The sequence below is a fragment of the Falco biarmicus genome, chromosome 6, assembly GCF_023638135.1.
Source record: "Falco biarmicus isolate bFalBia1 chromosome 6, bFalBia1.pri, whole genome shotgun sequence".
In the NCBI taxonomy this organism is placed as follows: Eukaryota; Metazoa; Chordata; class Aves; order Falconiformes; family Falconidae; genus Falco; species Falco biarmicus.
Window position 1 is genome coordinate 82,910,459 of NC_079293.1, and position 14,592 is coordinate 82,925,050.

The window sequence follows — 14,592 nt, forward strand, 5'->3', positions numbered from 1 at the left end:
GAATGACAATTTTGCTACGAAAAACTTTCCGTTAATCTTCAGAGGCTGTGTTAAAAACTTTGACTTCCCAAATCAGTATGGGATTATTTTGGCAGAAATAGAAACGGGTTTTTTTCTGCGTTTTTCTGTGGAAAGCACAGTTGTCGGTGATAAAAATCTTCAGTCTTGTGGAAAACAGGGGGCATAATTAGATGTAATGTACATTGAAAATGACTAAATAGGAGCAGGGAACACAAAGTTAACTGCTGTGGCGTTGACTGGCATCTTGAACTTCGGGACTGGCAGTCCTGTAGCGAAGTGCGCTATTCTTCCACACCCACATAAAGAAATGCAATTCACTGAATTCCACCTGCAAATACCAGCCATGGAGGACGTTTATTCTTTTAGTTTTCCCACTAGTTCATCTAAGAAACAAGTCTGTGAACTTTACATGACTTCCTGTTATGATAGAAAGTATTATGTTTTTTTCACTTTAAAACAATCAGTTGTTTTTAATTAATCAATGCAATTAAACATAACTACTGGTTAAAATGTCCCATCAGCCAAAGTGCATTCCTTTTAAAATACAACAGCAGTCCAGTATCCTGAACATTTGAAAACATTCCTGACCTTTTCGTGTGGGTAGAATAAGCCTGTGTGTTTCGAGCGGAAAGGGGAGAAGCACGTACATTGTTAGCTGATTGGTGTGGGCAGGTAACTCAGAGGAAATGTCAAATCTATGTCCATCAGGAATTTACCTAGCTTCTTCAGACTTCTTTGTGCATGTGCTGACTTCATGTTCTGTGCAGATTTTATAACTATATTTAACATGCATTTTGCACGATGTGCATATAATATTCTCTGTGTATGGTGTACGCACATATGAATATTTGTCCTTAATAATTACCCAGGAAGCTGTGCTTCTAACTAAATTTGATCTTTATCACCCTGTTCAGCAAGTTTCCAGAGGAATTTTTTATCTTTACTACTCTTAACTTTGCTTCCTAAGCAAATTAAATAAAGCAGCCAGGTGTGATGTGTCTCCCTGTCACTGCATAGTGTCTTTTGAACTAACTGGGAAATTCCAGCAATTTAACAGAGGGCAAATAGTATCCTATGTACTCCTAGCCATTTCATGGAAATGGATGCATAGGTAAAGACGACACCAGAGAGTATTATGTGCTGTTTGAAAAACTGCAGCGTACATTTCACTCATCAACAAATCTGCATGTTAGAGGAAATATTTCTGCCCTAGCATGGAGAAGCTTCAGCTGGAGTTTGCGCCTTGCTGAACTCCAAGGAGTCTAATTATGAGCTCCAAGTCTGTAAGAAACCAGGTATCTCATCAGTCTCACAGTTCTTGGAACGACTTTCATTATGTCATAATGTTGTACCGAAAACTGTACAAAATGTTTCAGCCACTGATGTTACAGTGGACTATTTATAGGATTTTTTTTTGGTTTTTTTCTTTCTTTATCATGCCCTTGCCTTACATGCAGCAAATAAAGCAGACATCTAATATACTGCTCACCTTCAAAGCATGATGGAAGGTATGCTGGAAGTTCTATGATCTAACCAGAACTGGGTGCTGCAGTTCTGCGTGAACTGAGCTTTACATCCATATGAAATACATTTGCAAATTGTTGTGTTGAGATTGACTTGTTTTGGAAGTGGGATGAAGTGCAATTACATTGTTCAGTGCACCTTCATGAAACCTGATTTTTTAAAGATACCCACGCTCAGGACTTTTCCTCATAAAAGGGGTCTGTTTCAAGAAATATCTCTCAGTTTAAATAATTTGGAGGAAGGGTTATTTAAGAGGTCTGAATGTTGCAACAACATGAAAAAACGTCTTCTGCTACTTCATCGTACTTAGAAAAAAATAGTTTCAGTCAGGAGTAAGTTTGAGAGGTAAAAATTTCTTGAAGTCAGCAGTAACTGAAACCAGGAAATTACAAAGGAAATGCCTAAGCTGTCATAACTCTTTGAGTTCATCGGTAGAATCTCTGTATTAAAGACTCATACATTGCTTGCTCTAGATACCTTGAGGGTCTTGGCTGCTCTTGCAATTTCCAGTCTGTCAGAAGAACAGGTTTTCTACTGCTGGAAGTAACGACAGAATCTCAGAAGTGTTTAACGTTACTTTTTCGTGATGTCATGGAACAGCGTGAAGTTACAGACTATGGGTACGGCTTCTCAAGCAACACCGTGTCTTCTGTTACGTTAGCCACACTGTTCATCAAAGTTACTGCGATTTCACTACACAGACTGGTTTTGGCCCTTCAAAAGCCTTCTGGAGTCACACACATCCCTCACGCGTTTTACTCTGCCAACGATCCAATGTTAATTTTACCACGTCCTCACCTCACGACCACTGCACGGCATTAGCCGAGGCCCCTCCGCTGCACCTTCCTTCATTCCCTAATGCCGTTGATGTTGGAAGCCCCGCAGCCCTTGTGGGCCACCAAACTGGAGGCCTGGCATCCTCCCTGCCAGAACCAGCGTCTCCTGCGTTCGGTGTGGCCGGCACCTGTGCTCCTGAGGAGCTATTCCGCCGCAACCCTTGGCTTTACCTCACGGGAAACACATGGCAGCTGTCCTTCAAGGAAATTATATTGTAACCCCTCTCGTTCTGCCCGGGTGTAGCTCGCTCACAAGGCGGGTGGAGGCCGGCGCCTGGTGAAGCCATGCTGCCCCTGCCCCGCCGCCCCCCGAGGGCAGACACCTCCCGCGCAGCCCGCGGGGCTCTGCCCCTCCTGAGGCGCCGCTGCCTGCAGCGCCCCGCGCGGGGCTCCAGAGGGCCGGGCTCGGGCACGGCGCCGGCCTGCCCGCTGGGTCCGAGGGAGCCGGGGCAGCTCCGGGCCGCCTGAGGCACCAGTGCCGCCGCGGCCGCCCCGCCTCGGGGCCGCCCCGCCGGGCAGCCGCCGCCTGGGGCGAGTCCCGGCGGCAGCGTGCGGGCCGCCGGCCGCCTCTGCGCGGAGCAGCCAGTAAGGGGCGCTGGGCGGCGGGTTTGGCGTGCGGCGGAGCGGGCTGCGGATCACCTGCGGCAGCGGGGGGGCCGGGGAGCTCCGCCTCCCCGTCCTCCCCCGGTTAATCGCATCCCCCTCCTCCCGTGGCAGGCACCGGCGGCGAGGCGGCTGGGCAGAGCTGTCAGCCTGCTGCAGGCGTACGGGCGCCCGCACCCCGCCGGCAGGGAGGGCCGGGCTGGGGCTGCCGGCCCCGCCGCCCTCGCATTTGCCCCAGCCCGGTGTCGGCGCGGCCGTGAGCCGCCTGCCGCCGCCTCCCCGCGGGGAACCGCCGCCGCCCGCCCGGGCACCGGGAGCAGCGCCCGGGAGCAGGAGACAGAGGGGGAGCCATGGCCGAGGGGGGCGAGGGCGAGGACGAGATCCAGTTCCTGCGAACTGTAAGCGCCGGGCTTGCCTCCCCACCTCCGCGCGGCGTGGGGCAGCGGCCGGGGCCGTGCGGGAGGAGCGGGGCGGCTGGCGGCGCCCGGACCCTGCCCTGAGCTGCGGGCGGCGGGCACCCGGGCGTCGCGGGGGGGGGTGTCCTGCCCGGGAGGGTGCAGCGGGCCCCGCCGCTCCGGGGCGCTCCTGTCAGGGCGGGTGCGGAGCCCCCAGCCCTTTCCCTCTCCACCGGGCAGCACCCGCGGGGGCCGTAACTCCCCGCCGGGCGCGGGGCTGAGGCGCGGGGCTGAGGCGCGGGCAGGGCGCTCCCGCCGCCTCCCGCAGGTACCTCCGCGCTGCCGCCCCCCGCCCGTGCGCTCGCCTACTGCGGATCCTAACCCAGCAGCCCTCCCAGCCTAAAAGCTGCAATCACACTCTTGCAAAAATAGAATTAAAAAAAAACCCAACCAACCCAATCACCTCTCCCACCCCACCCCCTCTCTACCAAGCTTCCCACTAACTTGCAGGCGTTCTGGCTGAACACAGATTAATAACGTGTGGGTTATCTTTTTTTTTTTTTTTTTTTTTTTTTGTGTGTGTGTGTGTGAGCATCCTTCCTTTACTTCTGTTTTCTTCAGTCCAAAGCATGTGAAGGCACTGGAGTGTTAGTTTCTTCCTTCCGTTTAATTAATACATCAGAACTGCTGCATTTTATGCTCATCTGGATTATTTTTCTTCAAGCCATGCTTTTTATTTACCTCCTGGGCCATCTCCCAAGTGCTGTTTCCATGCACAACCCTAGCAAGTTTTGCAGATGGGCATATTTGAGTGGTGGTGTACGCGAGCCCTATCACAGTTGGAGGAAAAATTGCTGAGGCATTTGTTAAGTGGAGCTAAACCCACGGGTAAAGCTCAGCTTGCTTTTTATTTAGTGCAGTCGGGTTTAGAAAACATTTCTGATCAGTGTCTTGTAAGAAAATACATTGGCAAAGGAGGGGAAAGCAAGCCACGCAGTCTACGTGAAGCATACTCATATGCTGTGTGCAGAATCGTGAATCCCAGGTTGCGGTCATCTTATGTTTATTTCAATCAGTAACTGTAAAATAACATATACATGCTGTTATTCTTTTTTTTATTATTATTATTGATTGATTGAGGATTCTTAGAAAATCTGGCTTTATGGGGAATACAGCTGTTATGCAACGCTGGCATGAAGATCGTCAACTTTTTTCCCCTCGGCGTTCTGTGACTTCTATTGTAGTGTTGCCTAACACCTAAAGACCAAACAGATGGATGCTTCTTTGAAAGATAATTTGTCATTTCGATTTACGCGAGTTTTATTATTAGTACTTCTCACTGGTAAACATTTTTGGAGGACTTGTACAACGACAGTCTTCCTGCAGGTTTGCATGTTTAAGCTTAGCTCATGGGAGGGCTGTTATCTGAATGCTTAATAGGGAGAGAGAAGCAGTGAGCATGCTAATGGTGCTCAGCACATCTACGGTAACGTTAAACTACAGCATCTGACAGCAGCAGCATGTTATGTAAAGCAGCACTCACGATAAAATGTGTCAGGCTTTGTACAGATCTGGCCAGCCCAGCCTTAGAAGATACTCTAAAACTTCCTAGAATGTTGTGGTGGTGATAAAATGACCTTGAATGTGGTAAACTGAGGCATGAGGGGGAATGCTTTTTGTGTAGTGAAATAAAAAAGGCCTGAAAAACATCCTTTCCTTGTGAAGTTGTGAATCTCTGATGTTTAGCAGTATGTTAGTGATTTTTACTCCTCTTTTCCTTCCGCTTTGTCAAAGTTTTTGAACATGACTTGGAAAAGTCAGTTGCTTTAAGACATATAATTGATGTAGACTTCCTTTCATCTATTCTTAGAAAACTTGGATTAGTATTCTCTAAAGCTATCAGATGTGGGTAACTTTCTGAATGACATTGATAGAAAGCACTGGAAATTGGATATTACCTGGTAATCGCTGCGGTTTCTCTTCTGGATATTTTTTTTTTAAAAACGGTAGTTAGGGACAGATGAATTCATAAATGGCTTGGTAGATAAAATAGAACTTTTCAAAGAACACCTTATGCAAGTGAAAAAGCTTTCCATGCTTTGAATACCTTAATGATGACATCTGTAGGCCTGCTAGATGGAAACAGTGCTCTTCGTTTTTTCTTCTCTTCACAGGACCTGATAAACTTTCTGAAATTTTGGGTTCTCTTTTTGGTGTTTCAAAATTACCGTACCATCTTTAGAGTACGCCCTGGCATGTAAACACAATATTTTTTTTTTTTAATGTTTAAAGAGAAATATGAGATTTTATTAAATAAAGAAAATAGTCTTTCTTTGCATCAAGCTACCGAACAGCATTTGTACTTGCCATCTAGATGTTGACCGGTAATATCCATTTCCCTTCTTCTTCATGCAGTCCTGTTTGCCTAATGACTCCTCTTCTTAATTTGCTGGTTTTATTCTAATTTTTTGATAAGGTGGCATCATGTATTTCCTCCTACAGATTTTGCTGCTAGGATGGATTCCTGTTTCTTTTGGGAACAATTTGAGTTTGATATGGCACTTCTGAGAAGGGAATGTAACCTGTTGCCGCCCGGCACTTCTGGAAGCATCGGTTTTTATGTTGTTTGAGCTAACTTCAGACAGACTGGAATCCAGCTCTGTGCTGGTCAGTTCTCAGGGAAATCTTCTATGGTCCTGGGAACGACGTGCTTCTCCACACAGACAGGGGTCTCTTCCTCGTTACTTTGCTGAATACTCCAGCTGGAGATGACCTTGTGATATGTGTAGCCTTTTTTGGGCTTGGAAGTACCTTCTCCTGACTTTTCCCACTGAATGCGCACACATTGTGCAAGAGAAGTGAAGAGGTGCGAGTGCCCTGCTCTAGCTTTTATTAGTTGTGCTCTGGGGAGGACTTTTTCCCTGTAAAGGATTGCTTTCTTTTTTTAACTAGGAGAAAGGAGAAACGTGTGCAAAACACTTACATTGTTTAGTCTTTACAGTCAAGAATCTGAAACTTTTATAGTTAATACGGAAATGACCTGGTTAGTGTGGTTTCTTTGGTTGGGTTTTGTTTGTTTTTTTAGGATGTGTAAATTGACCAGAGTGAAAATAATTCAGAGTTCCAGGAGAGAACAGAAAATGTTTTTGCCTAATGCACCTGTGCAAGGATTGTTTTTTGTGCAGCAGAACCCCCCTAAGGGAAGGCTTTTGTGTGGAGTGGGTGGTAAGCTGATGAGAGGATTAAAACAATTGCAGTACTTCACCAAAATACTGCCTATGAATATCCCTTCTGTCGGTTTAAGGTGTCCTGAATTTTGGGAGCACTATGTACCTAAGAGTGGTGAGAAATGTGTAATGTAGCTGTTTGATCTTGTGGTGTTCCTGATGCCAGTACGGATAGTTTTCTGGAGTTGTGGAGGTTCTTAAATTAGAGGCAAGTCATCTTTTCTACGTTTGTGGTAGCAGACACCACCAGAACACACCAAGTAAGGCTGACAGGGTTATGGTCTTTCTCGACTGTCTTCTGAGGCAGTGAAGACTACCAAGCCTGTCAGGAACCAGAAGCATAATCAGTGTGAGCAGCACATTTTCCCCAGGTCTGTTGGAGTCGTCTTCTCCTTTTCATCTCTTCCCCTTTTTTTCTTTTTAAGGTTGGAACGCTGATGTTAGACCGTGTGCTCTCTTCTAATGCTTTTTTCTTTTTTCTTTTTTTTTTTTTCTTCATGTGTTTGATCGGCAACTTGCAGTAAAATAGGATCTTTTGCTTGTGTGAACATACTCTGTGCTGCCTTATTTGCTACATGGACTTGATTGTTCTGAGTGTGACTGTCAGAGAGAAGTGTAAGACTACTTTCCAACACTGGAAAAGGGCTTTTAAATGAAGTTAAACATTATTTAAGATTCATGTTTGACATGCAAAAGATTTTATTCACTCAGTGCTGGGATTTAATATTTCAGATTATAAAAGAATGGAGTCTATGGCAGAGAATTTTTCTGCATTCTGAAATGAACAATGTAAGGTGGTCACATTTCAAGGGCAGGAATCCTGTAATCCCAGAGTCACTTCAGTTCCAGATATTCTTCATTACGGCAGCATTTAAACAATGAATGTCACTTTAAATCTGACTAAAAATCATATGCTTAGATGCTATCCTGAATGAAGATTCTGTGGAATCAGAGGACACAAAAGGAACCTGGAAAAACAAGGTTAGAAGATTATTGTAAAATAAGTAACTAAACATGAGAAGAATTGTTATGTGAATCTCTTGGTGAAATAGAATTTATTTGTTGGTTTTTTTGTTGTTAAATCCCTCGATGCTTTTCATATGCTGCTTATCTTTAAAGGGGTCTCTCAAAATATGTTAGATTCTGGTAGCTGCAGTCATCAAACATAAAAACACAGCTGCCAGAATGCACTGAAGAAAATGCTCAAAAGCAATCTTGGATATTAGAAGCAATTTTAGAAGGAAAGAACACTGAAAAACACTTTGGTTAGCCTTTTTTTTTTTTAATGTTAAAAAGTATTTCTCGTACCTGTCAGTATGTGACTTCTGAAGATTCACAAGGTACTGGCATGAGAGACCACTGTTTAACAGCTCATGTGAGGGATGGCGTGGCTGAGATTGCAGCATTTGTACCTTCCTCTCTAAGGCACTGCACTGCAGTACAGATACCGAATATGATCTCAAATTCTATTTTGGAATTGAGCTGGACAGGCTGTTTGTAGTGAACAGGTTTTAGCTAGGACATGCAGTCTGCTTTTTATTTGGGAATTGTGTGAAAATTTTCTATATGAATTTTTTGATTCCAAAATTGTTTGACAAACATTTTATATGACCATTCAGGTGATATTACTGGATAAGATCAGCTGTCTAGTCTGTGTACTGTCTGGTCCAGTCTTCTGCATCTGGAAGTTGTCTGAATCGGATGTGTGAGCAGGAGGCTGAGGAAGCTCTGTAGCAAACGGTTGGTCCACCAGGGAAGTTATTTGCTCTGTGAATTGGTTGACTGATGTTCTGAGAGCCAGAGAGCTGCTCTTCCTTCAGTATCTGAAGATGCTTTGATGCACCGTGCTTTTCAGTGTCCTGAAGTGGGAGGAAAGTCTATTGCAGGAACTTAAGCTGTGGGCAGATGGTAAAGAGACGATTCCAGTTAATTTCTGACCCAAGATTTAGAATGGTCCTAAGAGCTCTGTCTGCCTTTCACTTCTTGATCTGAATGCTATATTATGACAGCATATTGTAAAGGTGGTTATCCTCTTATATAGTGGTGTGGAAAGTGCACAGGTTGATTCTAATTCAGGAAAGTACACCAGTCTTTCTGGCGTGCGAATAGGGGTGTGTATTTCTCTGAATCAAGATAAAAGATTGGAAACCATCTGTGTGGGGAAATACTGACAGTGGGCTGCATCCAGGAAGTATCTGAATTACACTGAAAATGCAAAAACCTTTTTATTCTGATTTTTATACTTACAGGTGCTTCATGTTAAAACTCTGAGTTAGTTTTGTTTTTCTTAATTAATTAAATTAAACGTTTTGTTTAAATTTCCTGAATTGTCTGAAGAAGTAGGCTTGGCTTTGTGGAGAATGGCAAAAGAAAACTCAGAAACCGTGTATGTATTCCTATACTTCCTAATAAAACTTCAGTGACACAAATTTGTCTGTTTGGCATCATGGTACTAGTACAGAAATAAACATTGGACTGTAAAATGAACACATTTTATCAGGGTAAATGAAAGAATTGTAACTTTCTCTTACTGTGGTTGTTGCAGTTTTAGTTGTGATTGATGGAACACGTCAGCAATGTGTTTTCTATATTGTGGCTATCTAAATTTTTTTTTTTTCTTAATTTGTGCACAAAAAGAGTAGTTATTCATTAGCAAATAGTTCCTTGCAAGTGCTATACAGAAGTCTCATGGAATGGAGTTCTGCTTCATTGTCATACATATGTACCACACATTTGTGGCTGTATCTTAAGTGTTGGTAAGAATAGCTAAAATAAATACATTAGTCAAAGCAATGGTTTTTGTTTTTTTTTTTATAGTACCATTTCTAAAAAATATTTGGGTTTTGCATATGTAAGTTTTAATGGGCCTCATGGCCACCCCTGTGGAGCACTGTTCAACGTCTTGGGAGTGAAACTCTGATCCCTGTGAAGGCAGAGCTATTGATTTCAGTGTAACCAGGATTTCATATCCAGCCTTTGTTTGCAGGCAGAATGGCTAGGAGTGTGCATATAATAGTTGTTCCTGTGTAAATGCAGGTTTGTTTCTGAAAACTGCTAAAAAACTCTATGGGAAGATTCAGTCTTCTGGTTGGATTTGCTCCTAGCTCTGATACTGTTAGATTCTCGTTATGGCTTACGTCCTGAATCCATTAGCTCATCACTTCTGGGAAATTAAGCTCTATGAATTTTTGGAGATGGCTGTCCCTTTCATGGTACTGATGTAGAAATAAAATTGCAGCAATTCTCTGCTTGTATTTTATATTGGAGAGGGGCTTGCTTTTTTACCGATCATCAATGAGAATTTTGCAATTGATTGCAGGTGGACACAGTTCCTCAGAAGAATAAATTCTCCAGACAAGTAATTTCTAAGGTTGAAAGAGTAATGTTTTCCTGTTGATACCATTCAGACTTCATCTCTGAACAAAAGTGGTCCCCTCTTTTGTGAGGGAAGTCCTGTATCTCTTAAGTGAGAACTTCTTATTGACATATAAAACTACCAGAAGCCGAGTTCTGCCTTGATTGAGCTACTTGGTTTGAATTTTCTGCTAGAGCATTAGGAGAACAGAGGAAGTAGCTAATAAAGTACATGATCAGAGCACCCTAATTTTCTTTTATTTTGTCCAAATTCATCCATATGTGCTACACAAGTAACTGTTTCATTTGGTCTGACTTTTCCTTTCTTGGTATGTACTTGCATTCATAACATCAGTTCTTGAAGTAATATTAATGTTACTCTGAAGGAGGAGGAAGAGGGGTATGATTTTTCTCAAGAACAAGAAAGGGAAAAAAAACCCTAACCACCAAAACCTGAACTAGTAAAATGACCGGAAAAGTAAGTGCCAGGGCAGACTTTGCCCTACTGTCTTGTCAGTGCTTTTTCTTATTTAGATTAAAAAGCTTTAACAGACAGCTTTATAAAATGTGGTAAATAAAATGAGGAAACCTTAAGCGCAACGTATTTTCTTCTAATGAAAGCTGACATGTGAATTCTGTTACTTTGTCCTTCAGACAGCTTGAAAACACCCATTTTAAACCTGAGCTGCGGTCAGGTGAAAGCGAGAACAGAGCACTCTAATTATTGACACAGTTACACCCTGGGATTCCTCCCAATAGCAAAGGAAGGATAGCCTGGCATAATTTTCTGTCTCCCGTCTGTATTCTGCTGAAGACGTACGCTATGTTTTGCAAGTGCATGGCACTTACGCCATGCCTGGCTGTGTTGTCTATCCCACTCTGGAATGGAAGGCTTCTCGAAGAGGCAGCCTGATGCATCTCAGTAATTGAGAAAAGGCAAAAAGGAACTAGTTCAGATGACAGTTCAAGCCTCTTAAAGGCAACCACAGCAACGCAGAGCTCACTGCAATGCTCTGCGCCCATCAGGGGCACAGCAGTGATATTTCTTTGTTCTCTATTGTAACAAATAGAGCACCTGAGGGCAGCCCCTGCCTGCAGCAGCAGCGCAGTGAAGGTCACCCCAGTTTCCTAACAAAGACTAGCAGGAACTCCCATGTGCTTTTCCTGCAGTGTAGTTTTATGCTGTGCTCCCTTGTTAATAGGCGTGAGATTCATTAACTAGTTATGTATTTACTTACGAAAGAACTCTTGCTTTTCTTTGTCATTTTTTACATAATAATGGTGGTGTAACTTGTCAGGTGAAGGGTTTACACTCTTCATATATGTTGCTATGTCTAGATTCTGATGATACGTTACTCAGCTGTAGATTTGAACAAATGTATATTTGAGGCGTGTACTGCAATTCAGCAGAAGCTTTGCTTAGCTTAGCTTTTCAGAAGTGCTTAATAAAACCAAACTGGTACCTATGTGCCTACTGTTTGGCAAGTGAAAGATGTGACAGGTAAGGTGACATAATATGAGCTATATTCACTTATTTGATAGTCACAATTTCTGTTTAAATGTAATGCTGTAATGGTCAGCTTTACAGTAATACTGTGTTGAGAGGAGCATTCACACCAGCAGCTGCATTAAATTTTAAATAAAAAGATGGGTTCACTCTTTTAGTGTTGGGATGTACTTCAATGTTTATCAGTCAGGAATGACTTCCTTCTAATTACTACTGCTTGATGAAAATTGGAAATCTAATATTACCTAGTAATGCAGTAGACTTCCCAGAGGGACTTTGGCAAAATTTGATGAGGTATCACTCTGAAAGGCGCATGGATCAGTTAATTTTTAACATGGAAGACGTTTTAGTGCAGGACAGTTTCTTTGTTGATTTGGTTTCATTCATATTCTAAACACTATAGGACCACAAAGAAGGAGTAATAAGATCACTACATTTTATGAGGCAGCTTCCCAGAGGATTTCAGAGTAATTAGTGCTATACAACAACTTATGTCTGTTACCTGATTGTTTTTTACTCGACTGTGGGAAATAATACCTGATGGATATTAGTTGGCAGAACCAAATGCTGAACACTGGCATGTTTTGCTTCTCTGCGGCTTGTGAAAACTCTGGAATCCTGCTGTGAAAACTGAGTGCACTGAATGTGAAGAATATCCCTGCTTAAATCCTTTTTTCGGAGGAACAATGGGAGGAAGCAACACAAAATTTTCATTGGCTGCCTGTGAGTTTACCTGGGGATTGCCAGACAGTGGAGTTATATTAGTGGAATCAAGCCAGAAATGGCTGTCTCTTATACCTGTATTTTTTCCTTGCAGGGCAGGCAGAGCTGGAAAACATGACTGCCTGGGCTCTGTGTGGGGTGTATTCTTTCATAAAAGAAAAATGGTGAAAGAGGAAGGTATATTCCTTTGCTGATTATGCCAGCTAATTTCCCTTGGTGTATGAGCATCTTCCATTCCTGTGATGGCCAAGTAGAATTCCTTATACAGGAATTTAGGTGGGGGAATGAATGGATTTTAAAGAGTGTTCAAAGTAATCCTGGGTAATTGGGTAGATCTGCTTAAGGCTTAGTGAACTACTGGATACGTGGATGCATTTGTTACAGAAAATGGGAACTAGGAAAACTCTCCAAACCAGACGATGGTTTAGAAAGCCGACACTGGCTTATTGCCGTGCTGGGTGCATGGGGGACCTTCCCTCCTGACACGCACACCGAGTTTCTGGAGGGTATACGCGATATACAGTGGAGAACTTGCGTGCCCACAGGACGCTGCATGTTCGTTTTCATTCGCACACAGGACTGGTTGCGCGTTTCTGGCTCCCATGGCAGGTCAGTGCGCCCTCAGCGAGCGCTGCTGACGGCTGTTACCAGCCACGCGCGCTCCCCAAGCGGGGCTTTACCCTCCTTCGGGGTGGGGGGAGCTATTGGAGTTGGGGGTCCAGATCTGCCATTACCACAGTTGCCTTTGTCCTACTTCCAACGGATTTTCTGTGGATCACAACAGTTTATCGGCGTGTCTCCTCTGGCGGCCAGAACTCTTCCACTTGGAGGCTTCTTTCTGTGTAATTTCCATAAGGGTGTTCTCCTTATCTGCTCTTTGTTTCCCAAGGTTGACTCCCTTGATTATAGAAATCCTTTCATCCATCAGTTTTGATGACCTGAGTGGGTGGGTCAGCTTGACAGGAACTTTGTGCACTTACTCTTGTTTAACATGTAGTTAAACACTAAATCAGAGTTTGGTAATTCAGGAGTTTAGGCAACACAGTTACTGATAATTGATCCTCACTGTGGGTCAGGAATGTAGCCATACTGATAAATTTTAAAATCACTTACGGTGTGTTTGTTTTCTAGTTGTAAAGCAGAATAATTTCTATAACTTATATAGAATATAATATATTATAAGCAGAAGCTTGCTAGGCGCAAGCTAGATGATTAAACCTCTGTGTACGGCCACATGACCTTCATCCTGAAGCAGTCTTTGATAAAGTATTTGGTTTCAATGATGACAGCAGCCACCTAAATATCTGTAGCCCTACAACAGTCATGAGAATGCTGTGTGATTCTAGCACTGAGGGCTAGACTGAAAATAAGCGTCAATCATGTGACTTCATATTTCTATTTTCTGCGTTTACAAAGTAGATTTTGCAATGCTAATGCATAGGCAGTTACGTGCACTTATGCAGCCTTGTTGCAAGTACCAGGGAGATCGAATGCATATCCACTTTTCCATGCAACAGAAAAGTAAACCCCCCAAAATTCACAATGTGTTGTGGGGAAAGACTTAGTAAAAATAAAATGGGGATGGAGAAAACATGTCTTCTGGTGTTACAAGTAATTTAATAGCCCTTCATTGCTAAAGAGTTGGATTAACCTTCTTTTTTAAAAGCTTGTATTAAATAAATCTTGGGTTGGGGTTTTTCTTCTGCCTAAGTTGACACAGAAGGCAAAGACTTGTTTCAGGATTTGACACATACCGGTAGACAGCTGAAGGAACCACACTCATGCAGATGTGAAATGGTTCATTCATGAAAACTATCATGGCAAGTGTGGCTGAAGAGATCTAACTCTCCTAATAAAGGAACTGATTGAGATGAGTCTGTAAATAACACTATGAATTCTCAGGACCAGAAATGTTAGATAACATTGCTGAAGTGTGATTGAGGCAAAGAATCCATGGAGCAGTACCATCACATTTAAACACAGTGCTGGAATAGTATGGATAACAGGGGTAAGAGTTGTATTTATTGGTGTGTACGCAAGAAGTCTTGATTAATTTCTTGTAGTCTTGGAATTACGTAGCAAGTCCTTCAGAAGAGCTTATGAGCAAAAAAGCACTAGTCTGGTATTTAGTAATTGCAGGAGGGTGATAGCTGCATAGGTCAGTGCAGAAAACTTCTTAAATGTCATGGGTGTTCCATCACTGTTGACTGAATTTCTGTAGGGTGCGCTTATGAAGTAATGATTCACTTACCAAGATGTTCTTGAGCAGGTCTTAGCATGATAGTCTGACTGCTTGTTCAAGTATGCCAGCCATTATTTGCTCTCTAATCACTTTTAATATGTCTGATACAGTGAATATGAATTTTAAAAGTTACTATTATTGATACTGGTGTTTTGATGGA

At 43.1% G+C, this 14,592-nt stretch overlaps 1 protein-coding gene across 4 annotated transcripts in view; it reads left to right on the top strand.

Moving 5' to 3' along the window:
- The first annotated feature begins 3,089 nt into the window (after positions 1 to 3,089).
- Positions 3,090 to 14,592, top strand: part of RYR2 (ryanodine receptor 2) — a 434,578-nt gene continuing 423,075 nt past the window's right edge. For all 4 annotated transcript variants that reach the window (XM_056344321.1, XM_056344323.1, XM_056344322.1 and 1 more), the window contains exon 1: positions 3,090 to 3,382. In XM_056344321.1, the coding sequence (XP_056200296.1) occupies positions 3,335 to 3,382 (48 nt within the window). In that variant the 5' untranslated portion in view covers positions 3,090 to 3,334. The remainder of the gene's footprint in view (positions 3,383 to 14,592) is intronic.